Source organism: Tenrec ecaudatus, chromosome 7, assembly GCF_050624435.1.
Source record: "Tenrec ecaudatus isolate mTenEca1 chromosome 7, mTenEca1.hap1, whole genome shotgun sequence".
NCBI lineage: Eukaryota > Metazoa > Chordata > Mammalia > Afrosoricida > Tenrecidae > Tenrec > Tenrec ecaudatus.
The window spans coordinates 48,640,300-48,658,502 of record NC_134536.1 but is presented as its reverse complement, the minus strand read 5'-3'; the positions used below and the strand labels follow the sequence as shown (position 1 = coordinate 48,658,502).

At 40.1% G+C, this 18,203-nt stretch overlaps 1 protein-coding gene across 3 annotated transcripts in view; it reads left to right on the top strand.

The window, feature by feature from the left end:
* Nucleotides 1–4,125, top strand: part of HSF2 (heat shock transcription factor 2) — a 56,555-nt gene extending 52,430 nt beyond the window's left edge. For 2 of the 3 annotated variants that reach the window (XM_075554610.1, XM_075554611.1), the window contains 2 exons: nt 2,610–2,694; nt 3,105–4,125. In XM_075554610.1, the coding sequence (XP_075410725.1) occupies nt 2,610–2,694; nt 3,105–3,400 (381 nt within the window). In that variant the 3' untranslated portion in view covers nt 3,401–4,125. Of the gene's footprint in view, nt 1–223; nt 2,565–2,609; nt 2,695–3,104 lie in introns of those variants that run through there. The other variant, XM_075554612.1, reaches the window with a different exon arrangement.
* The last annotated feature ends 14,078 nt before the right edge of the window (nt 4,126–18,203 follow it).

Below are 18,203 nucleotides of genomic sequence, written 5' to 3'. Positions count from 1 at the left end.
TTATTTTGTATGATTTGTTGTCTTGAGTAGCATATGGTCCCTATATTTCATATTTGAGGAGTGCGTTAGACTAGGTTGACTAGAGAAACAAATCCAGAGATATTTATGTATAAGAAAGAACTTTATATCAGACAGTAATTATATACTAAAATATCCGAGTCCGGTCCAGATCAAGTCCATAAATCCGATACTAGTCCATAAATCCCTCTTCAAACTCACACAGCACATGCAGTGATGCCAAATGCAGGAAGAACACAGGCCGGTGGGTGTCAAGTTGTGGATCCAGTGGTGGAAGCATCTCCAGGGCTCTCACTGCCATCAGTGTGGCTCGAAGTGGCTTGTCAATGGGAAGGTAAAGCAGAGAGAGGAGGGTGGGGATATTCCCAGGATCCCCCTTATTGAAAGGTCACACCTAGCAAGAGGTATTGTCAGGGTGCGACCTGATTGACAGGCTAGACTCCGCCCCTACATTCTATTAAGTTGACATGAAATTATGTAAATACCCCAAGGTAGTTTAGTAGTGCAGTGGTTTAAGCCCCGGGTTGCTAACCTAAAGGTCAGCAGTTCAAACCCACCAATTGCTTTATTGGAAGAAGATCTAGCAGTCTGCCTCCCTAAAATTTTTGTCTTGGAAGCCCTATGGGGCAGCTCTGCTCTGTCCTTTAAGATTGCTCTGAGCCAGAATTGTAATACGAAGTTACTATGTGACCTATTTTTTCATTGAATAGAACAGTAAATCAAGTACTCTGAATATTTGTGCAAATTTCAAATGAATAGAATCTGAATTCTATCTTAATTCTTTTTCTAATCTGAAAAATGAGCACATCTTAAATATATTAGAGAGCTTTTTGGATTGAGGAAGTGCTTTTCTTACTGTTGTCATGTATGAGCATAGCCTGAATAAATTTTCTATGTTTTGAAAGTTAAAATCTTGATAATGTAGGGTGTAAATAACTTGTGAGTTGATTGTACAATCAATATGAAGGTGATTTATATCAGGGGTTGGCATACTTTTTCTGTAAAGGGCCAGCTAGCTGGTAAATACTTTCCGTTTCGGGGGCCATATGTTCTTTGTTACTGCAACTCTGCCATTACAGTGCAAAAGCAGCAACTGATGAGAGTATAAGAATGAGTGTGACTGTATTCTAATAAAACTTTATTTACAAAAACAGGCGGCAGCATGCTGGGTTTGGCCTATGGACCATAGTTTGTCAAGGCATTGAAGATTTAAGGGACCGCCTCAACTTTGTGTTTCAGTAATTATATAATTGAGTGTCAGTCAGCCATAGATAGGCCTGTTGAATGGGCTTGTATTATACATTCATGTAGAGGATGTGCTCGCTTTGTTTATGGCTAGACGTTAAGTCATTATTCTTGGATCATTTTCCCTATTCCAACAAAGCAAGAGCTTAGACAAATTTTTAGAAATAGCTACTAAACAGATATTTGCATATTTTCTACAATACTGTGAAAAAATTAAGTATGCGAATGGCTTTTCTTTATAGTTTGTCCTACAGTCTAATTATTGACACATAGGCTGCCATTCTTTTCTCATGAGAAATGAGGATGCCTTATGTACTATTCAGTACAGCAGTGGATAACAATTTAAGAGTGGAAAATCATTTGTCATCCTAGTTCTCATCTGTTTTCGAGCAACAGTGACAACCTTGGATGTTACCTCTTTTAGGAAATATTATAATAAAAGTAGTGTTGTGTTAATGCTATGTATTATGAATGCTAAATGAAAACATTTTTATGATACGTGTAATCTTTTAAAGTCTAAAGCTTTATTCTTTCTAGGAACAATTCTCTTCTCTGAATCATGGATACTTGTCCTACTTCAGTGTAAATAAATATCAGAGGAATTATAGAAAATAATTTACAGATGTTTGTTGTAATGTATAATTAGCTAGCTTGCAAATATCTTGGACTAACAACTGTTTAAGAAACATGGGAAACTTTCTAAATCCAGAGCCTGCTCATCATTGGGAAGAGCCCTGAAGAACTTAAGACATTACAGGTTCAATCCTCTACCACAGTCAGACTTAAAGAGAGGAGACAGTGGTTAAAAGAAGCAAATTAAGAGACAGAAAAGCATGGAGAGTCAGAAAAAGGAAAAGAAGAAACACCACGGCAATTGTGAGGCTTCAGGTTTAGAGTTAGTTTCAAAGATCGCACCATACAGCTTGTCAGAAGCTATTCTAAATATGTCCACTTATGTTAAACAATGTTTATTATTGAATGGAAATATGAAAATATTGTTAATCCGTATTTAAAGTAAATTCCGTTTCTTAAAATTTAATTAGCATTTTTAAACCAGTCATCTGATACACTTTTGTCTTTTACCCTTACCAAATTCTGCGTATTCCATTAAATCCCCCTCCTCTTCATATTTAGCATCATCCTAGTTGAGGTTTTTATTTCTTCCCCTTGATGATGATAGTTTCTTGTGCCTGTTCAAAACCTTCTCTCTCTCTAGTCCATATTTCCAGATGCCTCCTATTTCCTATATATTTCAGATGATGCACTCATATACTATACCTTCTTTTTTTGGCTGTGTCTCAGGAACATATACATTATGAAACACAGAAGTTTTTTTTTTCTTTTAGTCAGAGAATAAAGGATTAGAAACCACCAAGAACAACGTAGTTCAGCCACTTTCAGAAGAAGGAAGAAAATCTAAACCCAAAACAGGTATGTATAGATGTAATATTAGTTTTTGTGGCTTTTACAAGTCGAGTCCTTCATAGCAACAGATATGAGCCAAAGAAAGTCTGGTATAATTAACAATTGGACATCCAGTATGCTGGCCTTAGTTTGCAAACAGTGTCAACATTCCAGCAGATCTAGGTAATTGAATGAGTGAGGTAACTTTTTAACATTTAAGTCATGGATCTTTTGCCCTCTATATAAATGTAGGAAAATGAAAAGTATCCTTATTTCCTAATTGTTCAACAAAAGATTTAATTTTTTGACTTGGCATTTTTTAGTTTACTAACTACCATAGTTTCTTCCTTTGCATATGAGGGTAGTAATACATGCACATCTTTTCTTTTTTCAACCCCCTTCAACTGGTAATTAAAAAACTTTGCTAATCTTTGTAGATAAGCAACTTATCCAGTACACCGCCTTTCCACTCCTCGCATTCCTTGATGGGAACCCCACTTCTACTGTTGAACAGGGAAGTACAACAGCAGCATCAGAAGCTGCGTCTTCTATAGAGAAACCCATAGAAGTTGATGAGCTCCTGGAAAGTAGCCTGGATCCAGAACCAACCCAAAGTAAGCTTGTTCGTCTGGAGCCACTCACTGAAGCTGAAGCTAGTGAAACCACGCTGTTTTATTTATGTGAACTTGCTCCTGCACCGCTGGATAGTGATATGCCACTTTTAGATAGCTAAATCTTCAAGAACTGGACTTTGTGTATATATTCATCAAGATGATGAGTTATTTATTTAAAGTATCATTTGGTGCTTTTTCTTTTTGTAAATTGCTTTGTTTTGTTTAATTGGATACTGTGGAATCTAAAGCACCTTTTGCTTTTCTCACTAAAGACACAATTTTTTTTTGCAAAGCTGTCAGATGTTACTCAGCTACATAGGGACACAAGATTCAATGCACAATATTGGCATCTCTTTTAAGTTGGATTTAAATGGCCATTTTTCGCCAGTTGCAGTAAATTGGATTTCATTTTTATATAAAAACCCAGTAACCCCAGTTTAAACTTTCATTTGTTTGTTTTACTTATTTGATAATGTCTGATTTCATTGAGTGTGGGTCTCTAGAACTAATGGTAGGACTCTTAAAGCTTTGTATGTTCTCATTAGTTTTATTAAATATTTTCCACTTTGCTTATTTTTAAAGCTGGGAACATAAAGTGCCTGTATCTTGTAAAAAAGTTTCATTTATGTTCAGAACAGTTCGTGTTCAACAGGAAAGGAAAATGTACATGGGTTGCTCCCTCTCGGCTAGGGTTCCAGCTTCATCTGCATGGAAGAAAGCAAGAAGGGATAGGATGGAGTCAGCCCCATCTGACCCCGTTGGACTAGTTTTAAGTAAACGTTTTCTGATTTGTTTGTGTTTTATTGAACCATACTTAAAGTCAAATAAATATAATGAATATTGAGTACTAGTGTTTGTTAGGTGTCTTTTTGAGATATGTGTCTTTTTGGCATTTAGAGTAGCCATAAGGCAGCTCTATTAAGTAAAATAGGCAATATGATTTACAGCATTCCCAGGTCCAGTCTGTGAAAACTGCCCTCATATATATCCAACACATTTTTCCCCCTCTGGCATGATGAAAATTATAATTAGATTCTAAGTATTCATTAACTCCTTTGTTTAGGCTTTTAGTCTGTGAAAATGCTTCTAAGCTGTGCATACGGTTTCAGTGGCTTTCTTCGATGTGGGGAGCGGGTCCTTTCTTGTCTCTTCTTAGTCTGCAAGCTCCATTGAGACCTGTTCATTTTGCGTAACCCTGCCGGCATTTGAAATACTAGTGACAGAGTTTCCAGCATGACAGCAACACATAAGCCATCAGAGTAAGGCAAACTTGACAAACAAGATTATCACTTATATCACACACAGTAATAGTTTACTTACGATCATTCCGACAACGATAACAGCACATTGACAGGGAACTCTGCCAGAAATTCAGGCAAATTCAGAAGAGGACGTGGAACAAGGGCTATCATTGCTGATGTCAGATGGGTCTTAGCTCAAAGTACAGAATACCAGAAAGATGTTTACTTGTGTTTCGTAGACTACAGGGCATTCAGTTATGTGGCCGTAATAAACCAAATAACCTTAAGAAGAATGGGAATTCCGGAACAGTTCATCATGCTCTTTTGGAACTTGTACATGGATCAAGAGGCAGTTGTGGGAACAGAGCAAGGGCATACTACTTGGTTGAAAATCAGGAAATGTGTGTTTCAAGCTAGTATGCTCTCATCATACTTGTCCAGTCTTTGTGCTGAATGAATCATCAGAGAAGCTGGATTATATGAAGAAGAATTGGAGGAAGGCTCATTTTAAAATGATGCAAAACAACACACCTTGTTGTGAGGAAAAATTGAAGCACTTGGCTGATGAAGATCAAGGATTGCAGCCTTCAGTTCAGATTACTATTCAGTGGAAAGAAGCTCAGAATTCTTATTACTGGACCAGTAGGTAACATCTTACATGATACATAGAGAAAAGGTTGAACTAAATGGTTTTATCTTTATTGGATCCAAAAATCAATTCTCATGGAAACAGCAGTCGAGATTAAAAGATGTATTGCATTAGGTGAATCTACACAAGACCTCTTTAGAGTATTGAAAAACAGGGTCTTTACTTTGAGGACTTAGGTGTGCCTCACCCAAACCATGGTATTCTCCATTGCATCACATGCATGTGAAAGTTGGACATTGAATAAGGACAACTGAAGAAGAATCGATGCCTTTGAATTGTGCTGGAGAAGAATATTGAAAATACCATAAACTGCTAAAAAGGACCTACTGATCTGTATGAGAAGAAGTGAGGCAGAGTACTCTTTAGAGGCAAGGATGGCAAGACTTCGTCTGACATACTTTGAAGGTGGTATTAAGAGAGATCAGTCTATGGAGAAGGACATCGTGTGGCAAAGTAAAGGGGCAGCAAAAAAGAGGAAAGGCCATTAATGAGATGGATTGACACAGTGGCTACATAAGTGCGCTCAGACAGGAACTATTGAGAGGATAGTGCAGAACCATTCCGTGTTTCATTCTGTTGTGCATAGGTATGTCGCTAGGGTCTGAGTCAACTGATGGCACCTAACAGCATTCATTCATTCAGAAACCTGGCTTCCTGATTCACTGCTTAAAGGAGAGCTGACCATCTATCCTGAACACCTATTTGAAACATGAAATGAGAGAACCTGCTTGTGTTATGTTCTGCCTCAGTTTTTGGAGTTGATTATGATACCTTTTAGTACTTATCAATAAAATATGGTATAAATTTGATGAACTTAATATATAGATATGAAATTTTGTCAGAAATGCATCTTTTATTGGAATAAACAGGACTTGGATTTTTTTAAGTTTTATGTGATGTACTATCTAAGTAATAAGGATTGTTAAGTAACAATTTAAGGGATCTATTTGCCCTTTTTAAAAATGACAAAGCATATTTAAAACATTCTTGATTTGGACTAGTAAACCATACAGCAAATTGACAGTGAAAACTGAAGTCTGTTTTGGGTACTAATAAAAATGAGATGTGAAGGAAAAGAGATTTAGTAAAATAAGAATTGTCAAGTATGTATATTTTAGTCTTTGGGAATGAAGTACTAGATCAGACTCTTAGACAATTTTCCAACGCCTGTATTTGATTTCTTACTTTATTAGACCTTCTAAGGTTCTGTACTGTATTCTCCAGGTTATCTCTGGATTGAAATTAGGATTTTTATCTTTTCAAATACTTGTATTTGTTATTGTTGCCCTTTTTTGTTTTTATTTTTGACTACTACTGACAGTGGATTTATATTTTGTTCCAAGGAATTTGAACTAAGGGTCTAAGTAAGGGAAAAAAAACCTTGAATTAGCAGTACTCTTCTTGTGTATATCATATCTGTGATTCTTACATTCTCCTGAAATCAGCTAGAATAGTGAAATACTGATGTAGTATTGCTATTTAAATGTTTTAGGTTGAAGTTTCTAAAACTAACAAGAATTTAATCACTTGTTTGATGCCATACTCTGTCAGTATATCAAAATTGGCGGAAAAAAATGTTTTATACAACTGGAAGGAAAATCCTGTAGCTTAGAGAAAAGAAGAAAGCCAACCTAAGATAATTTCTATTGAAGTCATACAAGAAAAGGCTCTCCAATGGCGTGATGACAAGTATTGGTGGTTTGAGCCCATCAGCAGCTGCTCTGTGGGGAAAACACGTAGCAGTTTGCTTTGGTAAGAATTTAAAGCCTTAGAAACTCTTAACTATCTGATTAGCAATTGTAATCCATCCTATAGGGCCACTAGGAGTTGTCATGGGGTCGGTGGCAGCAACTGGAATTCAAGAAAAGACTTGGCTTATAAACTAAAACATGACACTAAGATATCCTTCTTGCTATCACAAGAGCAACCCAGGCACGGCGGCCATCACTTGGTGCACACAGTGATCAGTGAAATGTTCTGACACATCTGTCAGCATTGTAACTTCTAATAATAATCATACCTCCCCAGCAAAAAAAGCTGCTTTTTTCTTTGCTCTTATATCTTTAAGCATAGAAAATCAAAAAAAGAATTTTTAAAGAAAATGCAGATTCTTCAAGAATCTTAAGGTAGTACTAAAATGCAGTACTGGATAGTTGGCAGAGTGAACATAACAGGAGAATGGGACAGACTAATTGAAAAAAAATACCTATTTTTAAAAATGGTATACTGGATCTAACCAAGAATTAAAACGTTGACTCTTTAAAAGATGCCTTTAGGAGGATGAAAAGACAAGCTACTGACTTGGAGAAGGTATTTTCCCACCACAACCCAACTCACTGGGCTAGGAGCCCTGATGGTGTAGTGGTTATGCATTGGGCTTCCATCAGCGAGGTCGGTTTAAAAACCACCCGGAGAAAGACTGGGCTTTGTGTTCCCGTAAACAGTCACTTTCTGGGACATACTACAGGGTACTGAATTGGTATTGACGCATTGGCAGTGAGTTGAGAGTTGTAAACACATTGAGCTGCTAACTTCAAACTCAGCAATTCAAACCCACAAGTCACTCCTGACTAGAAAGATGAGGAGTTCTGCTCCCATGAAGATTGACAGTCAGAATTGACTGATGGCAATGATGTTATGAGATCCTCATGGCACAAAGCATAAAGTGTTTTATCTGCTAACTGAAAAGTTGAAGGTTTGTAACCACCAGTGCCTTTGTGGGGGGAAAAAAAAGAACTGACCATCTATTTCCATAAAGATTAAGGGAGAGGGATCGGGTATCAGGCATCTAAGACCCAGTACAAAATCCTACCCAGTGTGAATTGGGAGGTGGGTGGTATGGAGTGGAGACCCACACCCCATCTGTAAACAATTGGACATCCCCTCACAGAAAGGTTGCAAGGAAGAGATGAGCCAGTCAGGGTGCAATATAGCACCGATGAGACACAACTTTACTCTCGTTCCTTAAGGCTTCCTACCCTCCCATTATCGTGACTCCAATTCTACCTTACAAATTGGATTAGACCAGAACATGCACATTACTACAGATAAGGGCTGTAACACAGGGGATCAGGATAGATTAAATCCTTCAAGGCCAACAATGAGAATAGAGATACCAGGAGGATCAGGGAAAGATTGGGGGAGAAAGGTGGAATTGATCACAAGGATCCATATATAACCCCCTCCCAGGAGAAAGAACAGCAGAAAAGTAGGTGAAAGGTAACAGGACAATGTAAGATATGAAAATATAACTTACCAAGGGTTTATGAGGGAGGGCAGTAAGGGTAATAATGAACTGATATAAAGGGCTCAAGTAGAAAGAACATGCTTTGAAAATGATGGCAACATATGTCTGACACAATGGAATGTATGGATTGTGATGGGAGATGTAAGAGCCCCCAATACAGGTATTTTTTTTAAAAAAGATTAAGGGAGAAACTAAGAGGCAGTTTTGTCCTCACTTGTAGGTTCGAAATGTGTTGGCAATAGACTCAGTGAATACATCATCTAGAGTGTATAAAGAACCCTCAAAACGCAACCATATAAAGAAACCCAGCTAGGAAATTGTCAGAATACATGAACTGATGTAGCACCAAAGAAAACAAGCACAAATCCCAGTCACGCCGCTTTCAAGGTGTCATAAATCTTTGAGTAATAACTTCACTGGAAACTGTTTTAAATGTCCTGGAGGTAAAATCCAGTTTGTCAACGCTCAGTTTAAAATTAATGAGTTTGACTACCTCAATGCATGAATACCTTCTTTTATTAAATTGAAACTCTGATGCTCACTCTCCCGACACAACGGCTGGAGCCAAAGTGGGTGAACAAGTAAATGTGGTGAAGAAAGCTGATGGTGCCCGGCTATCAAAAGAGATAGTGACTGGGGTCTTAAAGGCTTGAAGGTGAACAAGCGGCCATCTAGCTCAGAAGCAACAAAGTCCACATGGAAGAACACACCAGGCTGTGTGATCAAGTGGTCCCAAAGGGATCAGTTACCAGGCATCAAAGAACAAAAAAATCATATCATTGACTGCACACCTCCATGATAGGATCGCTGAAGACAAATGGGTGCATAAGCAAATGTGGTGAAGAAAGCTGATGGTGCCCGGCTATCAAAAGAGATAGTGTCTGGGGTCTTAAAGGCTTGAAGGTGAACAAGCGCTATCTAGCTCAGAAGCAAATAAGCCCACATGGAAGAAGCACACCGGCCAGTGCGATCACGAGGTGCCCAAGGGACCAGGTATAAGGCATCATGCAAAAAAAAAAAAAAGATATAAGTGTGTGTATGTATGTGTATATATGTATATATATATACCATATTAAATGAAGGGGGATGTGCAGAGTGGAGACCCAAGGCCCAAGTGTCGGCCAATGGAGATCCCCTCATAGAGGGGTTTAGGAGAAGAGATGGGTTAATTAGGGTGTAAGGTAGTACCGATGAAGAACACAGCTTTCCCCCAGATCCTGGATGCTTCCTCCCCCCAACTACCATGATCCGAATTCTACCTTGCAGGGCTGGATAGGACAGAGGCTGTACACTGGTACATATGAGGGCTGGAGGTACAGGGAATCCAGGGTGGATGATACCTTCAGGACCAAGGGTGTGAGGGACGATGCTGGGAGAGTGGAGGGTGAGTGGGTTGGAAAGGGGGAACTGATTACAAGGATCCACATGTGACCTCTTCCCTGGGAGAGGGACAGCAGAGAAGGGGGGATGGGAGACTCCGGATAGGGCAAGATATGACAAAATAACGATGTATAAATTACCAAGGGCACATGAGGGAGGGGGGAAAGGGGAGGGAGGGGAAAAAAAAAAGAGGACCTGATGCAAGGGGCTTAAGTGGAGAGCAAATGCCTTGAGAATGATTGGGGCAGGGAATGTATGGATGTGCTTTATACAATTGATGTATGTATATGTATGGATGGTGATAAGAGTTGTATGAGTCCCTAATAAAATGTAAAAAAAGAAAAAAAATTAATGAGTTTGTTCTTCCAGCGATACACCTGCTACTATCTGGAAGCCCTTACTGCTCACTGTATTTTTGTGTAATGTTAGTATGTTAGAAAGCATATATAGAAATAACGACAGAGAAAAAAAAAAGAAATAACGTAATAACTTCCCAGGAAGAATAATTCTAGTTACTTGTTTTTTACTAGTAGGACTCCTTTGATATCAATTGCCATTCATTAAGAGACCCAAATGGAAAATAAGGAGATACTTTTAAAGAAATACACTTTTACATAAACTTCAAAATACTTTGGCATAAATGAACCTTTATAAAAACTTATATTATCACCTTGCTTTCTATTTGGTAATTGTGGTGCCATCAAGTTGGTCCTGTCTCAGTGGTCCTGTACACAACAGCACCATCAGAGCTGTTGCCAGCTTCGAGCCCATTGCTGCAGCCACTGTGTTAACCCCTCTCCTCGAGAGTTTTCATCTCTTTTGCTGCCTTTCTTATGTTAACAAGCATAATGGCCTTTTTTCAGGGGCTGAAGAGCTTGGGATGAAATTGAGCCATTGTGATTTCTTTTTTTTTCCTCATGGTAGCATGCTCACCTTCTAATGGCCATGGTCTTACCAGCCAGGTCCACGCACAGTGTAGAACGAGATGAGGTCGGGCGGACACCCAGCAGGAGACTGGAGGACCCCGTTTATTGTTAACCAAGGGTGAGATCTCGCCATTGTGATTTCTAAGGAGCATTCAGTATACTCCTTCCAAGACAGATTTGTTCATTTCAGTAATCCATACTACATTCAATATTCTTCACCAACACCATAATTTGACTGCTTTAATTCTTCCATATTCAAAGTCCATCTTTCCGCTTCATAGGAGGTGTACTGGTAATTGAAAATATGCTTGGATCGATGCCTGTTGTACACCCCTTCCTGTTACATACATGCGTACTGTGGCGTGCATGCCCAAGAGTATGTAAACTTGTGAGATTACATGACTGACTGCACCTCTCTCTGCTGGGACCTACTGGCTCCTGAAGTCACCAAGGAGAGTCCCTGTGCATCAGAGTGGATTCCACGGCACAGTTCTGCCTCCCTGACCTGCTTCCATCTCCTTGCCGTATCTCCTTGCCTCTCTGTGAGGACACAACACAGATGGGATCAGGAACTACCCGACCCCAGGGTGACCTCATGGGTCAAAGACCCCGGTTCCAAACCAGGTCCCAGTTTCACAGGCATCAAGGTTAGGACCTCAGCATCTCTTGCAGGAGGACCGAGCTCAACCGTTAACACGGGCTCATCAGTGCTTTTTAGTTTTGTTTTGGCCTCTAACTGGAGGTGACTTAACCTTACAGGCTATTGAGTGCTGTGGAACAGGCCGCAGAGAATCCTCGAACAAACATGAACCCCAAACCCAGCCCTGCTGACAAGCACAGCTGTCAGTCTCAGGACAAAGGTGCGCCTGGCCCAGGCCTTGGTCTCTTCAGTCAGCTCATAGACATGTGAAAGTTGGCCAATGAAGAAGGAAGGCAGAAGAATGCCTGTGGTGGGTTGGGTTGACTGGAGAAAGAAATCCAGGGTCACTGCTAAGAAAGAGTTTTATGTCAAGAAGTCATTACATATCAAGCCAACATCCCACCCCAGTCCAACTCAAATCCGAAAGTCCGATACTAGTCCATCAGTCCCTCTTCTGACTCACACAGCCACGTGCAAGGATACAGAATGCAGGTGGCTCACAGGCCGGTGGGTGCAAAGTCATGTAGAGCCAATGGTGGTGGCAGCATCACAGGGCTCTGGCAGATCCCAGAGTGCTCACCAGCAGAAAGATAAAGGCGGAGGGGGAGATTCCCAGTACCCTCCTTATGAGAAGACTACGTCCACCAGGAGATACCACCGATTTCAATGCAAGGTGACCCTGTGTGGGGGCACAGAAGTATAAATCATTCCAATTAGACTGCTTCATAAGACAGGAATGACCTTTCCCACTGCCCAGCTATCTGGAAACCATGTAACAAATGAGAAACACCACCCTGCCTTCCCCACACTTCCTGCTGGGAAGCTCCCAGTTTGGTGGTGTGCAGAGGGCGCAGGATACGAGAGACACATTATTTGCCACAAAGACATTTTGGCGGAAAATATTAAAGGCAGCCAATTAAAAATTGCATTTTATTACAAAACAAAAATATGCTTGGATCAGGCACCCCTTAGTCCTCAAAGCCACATCCTTGCTCTTCAACCTTTCAAAAAATATGTCATGCAGCAGATCTACCCAGTGCAGTGCGCCCTTGGGTCTCTCGAATCCTGTTTCCATGAGCATTGATTTTAGACCCAAGCAAGCTGAAATCCTTGACAACTTCAGTTTTTTCTCCATTTATTATAATGTTATCGATTGATCTAGTGAGGATTTTTGTTTTCTTTTGTTGTAATCCATACTGAAGGTTGCAATCCTTGGTCTTCATCAACGAGTGCTTCAAGTCCTCCTCACTTGCAGCAAGCAAGGTTGTTTGCTTTGCATAGTTCAAGTGTTCATAAGCCTTTTTCCAGCCCTATATTTGGTAATAGGAATATGAAATTTCTGTTACTGTATTTGAGTTTATACATTCCTCTTCATTTGTGACAGTTATCTCTTATGTTCTGTTCCCTTAAAAAAGAACAGTTACATTTTAAATTTTATAATTTTAAAGGTCAACATTTTTAACTATCAAGATTTAGAGATGGCACTTAATAATGGTCACGATCAACACTCTTAGGAAGTGCGACTTCAGTTATGGGCAGGCATATGAAAACTATGTTCTTTGAAGTGCTAGGACCCACCCACCCACCCCCCCAAAAAACCCAAACAAACAGATGTGTGAATAACCTACATGCCATCAACAGAAGAATGCATAGGTGAACTGTGGAATATACTTGCTGGCACCTGACAGCAGCACGTGCAGTGGAATACTGTTAGATGCGATTGAGTTGGTAACGACCAATAGTGACCTATGCACAACAGAACAAAACACTGCCCCATCTGTGGCAGCCTCACAATTTCCCTATGCTTGAGCCTATTGCTGCAGCATCTGTGGCAAGCTTTCTCATGAAGAACCTTCTTCTTTTCACTGCCTTTCTCCTTTATTTAGCAAGCATGATATCCTCCAGGGACTGGTCTCTCCTGACAACATGTCCAAGTGTGCAGGATGAAATCTCCCTACCCTTGCCTCTAAGAAGCACTTTGGCCCTACTTCTAAGGCAGATCTGTCTTTAAGCAGTCTATAGCACTCTCAATATTCTTCCCCAGTGCCACAATTCAAACAAATTGATTCTTCTAAAGTCTTACTCAATGTTCAATTTTCACGTGCATATGAGGCCGTTGAAAATACCATGATTTGTCTCAGGTGCACCGTAGTCTTCAATGTAACATCTTTGAACTTTTCAGTAATCTCAAAAGGCCTTGTGTAACAGAATGCAACTCATCTTTTGATTTCTTGACCTCTCCTTCCATGAGTATCAATTGTGGAGCCAAGCAAGATAAGAGCCTTCGCCACTTCAATCCTTTGTACATTTATCATGATATTACCTATTGATCCAGTTGTGAGGATTTTAGTCTTCTTTACATTGAGTTGTAATCCATACTGATGAAGGTCGCAATCTTTGATCTTCAGCAGTAAGTGCTTCAAGTCCTGTTATTTGCATATCTCAGGCTGTTAATAATCCTCCAATCCTGATGCCACATTCTTCATATAATTTCTCTGATGATTTTCTCAGCATAGAGATAGAATAATACATAGAGTTTGCAGAGTGGGGTGCTCTTTGTCCAAACAAGGCAGAGGCCAAGGCCTCTGAGACATCAAGCACCAGAGTGGAAGGCTGCAGGCACAAAACATCTGTGGGCAACAGAACTGTGTGAATGAATATTTCCGATCTTGATTTGTGACTGTTCAACTCACTGTCATCAAGTCAATTCTGACCCATTAATATTAATGGACCTTTACTTCTGTTGTAGCATTCTTCATAATCTGGCTTCTCATATTTGTTCAGTATAAGATTAAATATGCTTTAAATGGTTTAACCCTGATGCACACCTTTCCTGATTTTGAAGCATGCAGTGTCCTTTTGTTGTTTGAACAACTGCCTCTTTGTCCATGTACAGGTTGCACATGAACACAATTAAGCTTTGGAATGCCCAATCTCCTACAGTATTTATAATTGATTGTGATCCGCACAAATGCCCTTGCAGTCATTAACAACACAGGTAAACATCTTTCTGGTATTGTGTTTCAGTCAAGCGCCATTTGACATCTCAGTAGTGACATCCCTTGTCAAAACACTTTTTAAAAAATAAACTGAAATATGTAGTAATTTTATTGAAGCTTTGGGATTCCTCAGATTCTTCAGATTTAAGATTTGCTCATGATAGCTTTTGGTTTGGGTTTTGTTTTTTTTTTTTCCATGTTGATTGTGAGGTCTGTGAATGGCGTGTGACCTGCATTGAGAGTGTAGATTTTAAGACGTGTGTGCTTAAAGAGTATTACCAGACAGGGACTGCAATTCTAGCTAAAACTTCAGTCAGAGCCTAGAATCATGCAAATCACCTATCTTTGAAAGAAAAAGGCTGAAGTTAAATTTTCAATGGAGACTTATTTTCCTACCATTAAGAAAAGCTAAGCAACCTTTACCATTGTTCCCCTTTTCTCTCTTTGCAGTTTTTCTCTTGTGTACCCTGACTAGCCTTTGCAATTACTCACTTTGCCCTTTTGCACGTCACATGGGAAAACCTTGATTCTTGTCCTGCAGGTTTTAAGAATGCAGGCTGTACGATTCTTGTAAGGTGCCACTGAGTCAGTTCCGATGCACGGTGAGCCTATGGACAACAGAAGCAAACACTACTCAGCTCTCCTCCGCCTGCTGTGCTGGACATCATGGTTGAAACCATTTTCAGTCCATCTTGTCAAGGGTCGTTCTCTTTTTTGCTGCCCCTCTACCAAGCATTTCCTTTTGATTAAAAAAAAAAAAAATCAACCTCATTGCCCTGGAGTCATTGCTGACTTGTGATGACCACCTTGTGTGTTCCCGAGACTGTTTACAGGAGTAGGTCTAGTCTCGTCTTTGCTCCTGCTGAGCAGCTACCCACCATGCAGATCACAGCCTACCCTGTATCTACGGCCCCAATTAGAGAGCAGCCAACTGGCCCCCGGAAGTCAGTGTGAATACTCACTCTCTACTCGTTTGCTTAGACATCTCCAATATTTTCAAAATTCCAGACCCAAAGTGACTTCTCTCACTGTTCGCATATGACCCCACTGTACCACACATTTGTTGAAAGGAGCTGTTCTGTTCATCTTTTACGTAGTACATGAAGGTAAGTAAAAAATGTTGCTACTGCATTTCCAGTTCATATACGCATGGATTTACTCTTATGAGAATGTTGTAAGTATGTCTCCACTGACGGTGGATAGCTGGTGGTAAGTGCTCTCAGTGATACACTTTGTCTTACTCATTTTAGGGTGCCTAAAAGTCCAACAAAAGCGACTTCTAAGGGGCAGTGGTTCTCAACCTTCCCAATGGCACGAGCCTCTATTACAGTTCCTTATGTTGTGGTGACCCCTAGCCATAAAAATATTTTCATTACTACTTAACTGTAATTTTGCTACTGTTATGAATTGGGTGACCCCTGTGAAAGGGTCGCCCCAAGGTTGAGAACCACTTTTCTAAGGGGATCTGAACAGCTTATAATAATTCATTGGCATACTGAAGGGGCTGTCTCAATAGATTTTCTCAGAGGACACATGATTAGTTTATTATAAGAAAATTGGAAACTGCTTTGGGGAGAAAAAGGCCAGGACAGCTTCATCACAATGCACCTGTTTCTACTTTGAGGGTGACAAGGGCTGTCCTACACGAATGTTCTTGTTAAGCAGGACCTCATCCAGCCTTAAGACCTGAACTATACCCCTTGTTTCCCACACAACATTTAAAAGGAACACAAGGATGCCAAAACTGCCACTGTGACGTGGCATCTATCAAGGGTGCGGTTATCGTTGGAAGAGGATTAAGAGAGATGGAAATATCACTGAGAAACAATAGGTTCACATTTTGATATTTTTAATGTTTTCATGATTTTGTACCAGTGATTTTTGTTTACCTTCCCTATTTGGAGCTGAACAAAAAAAATCTAGAAAAACTTGAATCATGACAAGGCAATGTGACAACAGTAGCAAAGGGCCCCACCGAAATTTTCTTTACATACTGAACTACCACATAAGCACACCTAAATTTTCTTTACATACTGAACTACCACATAAGCAAAAAGCTGATTCCAAGATTAAAGTTTCATAATCTTCCTAATTTTTTAGGTTTGAAATTTCTTTCTTTGAAGTATAACAAAAAAATTATTGAAGTATGACTTATTTGAAATATAACAGAGCTAGCTTGTTTTTACCTAAAATGAACTAACTCAAAAGACTGAAATAAAACAAAGTACTATCTAGATTTTTTTAATAAATCATTTTATTGGGGGGCTCGTACAACTCATCACAATACATATACATACATATATTGTGTCACATTTGTACATTTGTTGCCATCATCCTCAAAACATTTTCTTTCTACTTGAGCCCTTGGTATCAGCTCATTTTTTCTTCTCCCTTCCCCACTCTCCATTCACAAACCCTTGATAATTTATAAATTATTATTTTTCCCTGTCTTCCACTGTCCAATGTCTCCCTTCACTCACTTTTCTGTTATCCGTACCCCCAGGGAGGTCACATGTAGATCCTTGTAATCGGTTCCCCCTTTCCAACCCACCCACCCTCTACATTCCCGGTATTGCCACTCACACCACTGGTCCTGAAGGTATCATCCGCCATGGATTCTGTTTCTGGTTCCTCTGTACCAGTATACATCCTCTGGTCTAGCCAGACTTGCAGGGTAGAATTGGAATCTTGATGTGGGGGTGGGGTGGGGGAAGCATTTAGGAACTAGAGGAAAGTTGTATTTTTCAATCACTGCTGTCGCACCCTGTCTGGCTTGTCTCCTCCCCAAGACCCCTCTGCAAGGGGATCTACAGTGGCCTACAAATGGGGCTTGGGTCTCCACTCCGCACTCCCCATCTCATTCACTATGATAAGATTTTTTGTTCTGATGATACCTGATCCCTTCAACACCTGGTGACCACACAAGATGGTGTGCTTCTTCCATGTGGGCTTTGTAGATTCTAAGCTACAAAGCTACCTTCAAGACCCCAGACACTGTATCTTTTGATAGCCGGGCACCATCAGCTTTCTTCACCACATTTGCTTACGCACCCGTCTCAGCGATTGTATCATGGAGGTGAGCACACAGTATTTTTTGTTCTTTGATGCCTGATACCTGATCTCTTCAGCACCTCGTGGTCACACAGGCTGGTGTGCTTCTTCCACATGGGTTTTGTTGCTGCTGAGCTAGATGGCTGCTTGTTTACCTTCAAGCCTTTACAACCCCAGATGCTATATCTTTTGATAGCTGGGCACCCTCAACTTTCTTCACATTTGCTTATTCACCTGCTTTGTTTTCAGCAGCATCAGGAAGGTGAGCATCATACAATGTCAATGTAATAGGAATAAAGTATTCTTACATTGAGGCAGTACTTGAGTGGAGACCCAATGTCCTTCTACTACCTTAATACTAAACCTATAAATATATGCACATAGATTTATTTCCCCCTCCTCATACATTTGCATATATACATGTCTTTGTCTAGACCTCTATAAATGCCCTTTGCCTCCCAGCTTTCTCTATTTCGCTTGACTTTCCTCCTGTTCCACTATTATGCTCAGTCCCCACCAGGGTTTTAACAATTTGTTACATTACCGTTGATCGTGCCCTACCAGGCCTCCTCACCACCACCATACCCTCCCTCACCACCAATTTGTATCACTTGTTCCCTTGTTCCTGGGTTTGCTATCTACCTTTTTTTTCCCCCTAATTAAAAACATCGTGTGTGTACCCACTCTTCTGTATAATACTTGATAAACTCATTTACCCCTTCACTTTAATGCAAATCAATGGTGTTGATTTCCAGTTTAGGTGGGAAATAATTGGGCACTGTTCTGCCT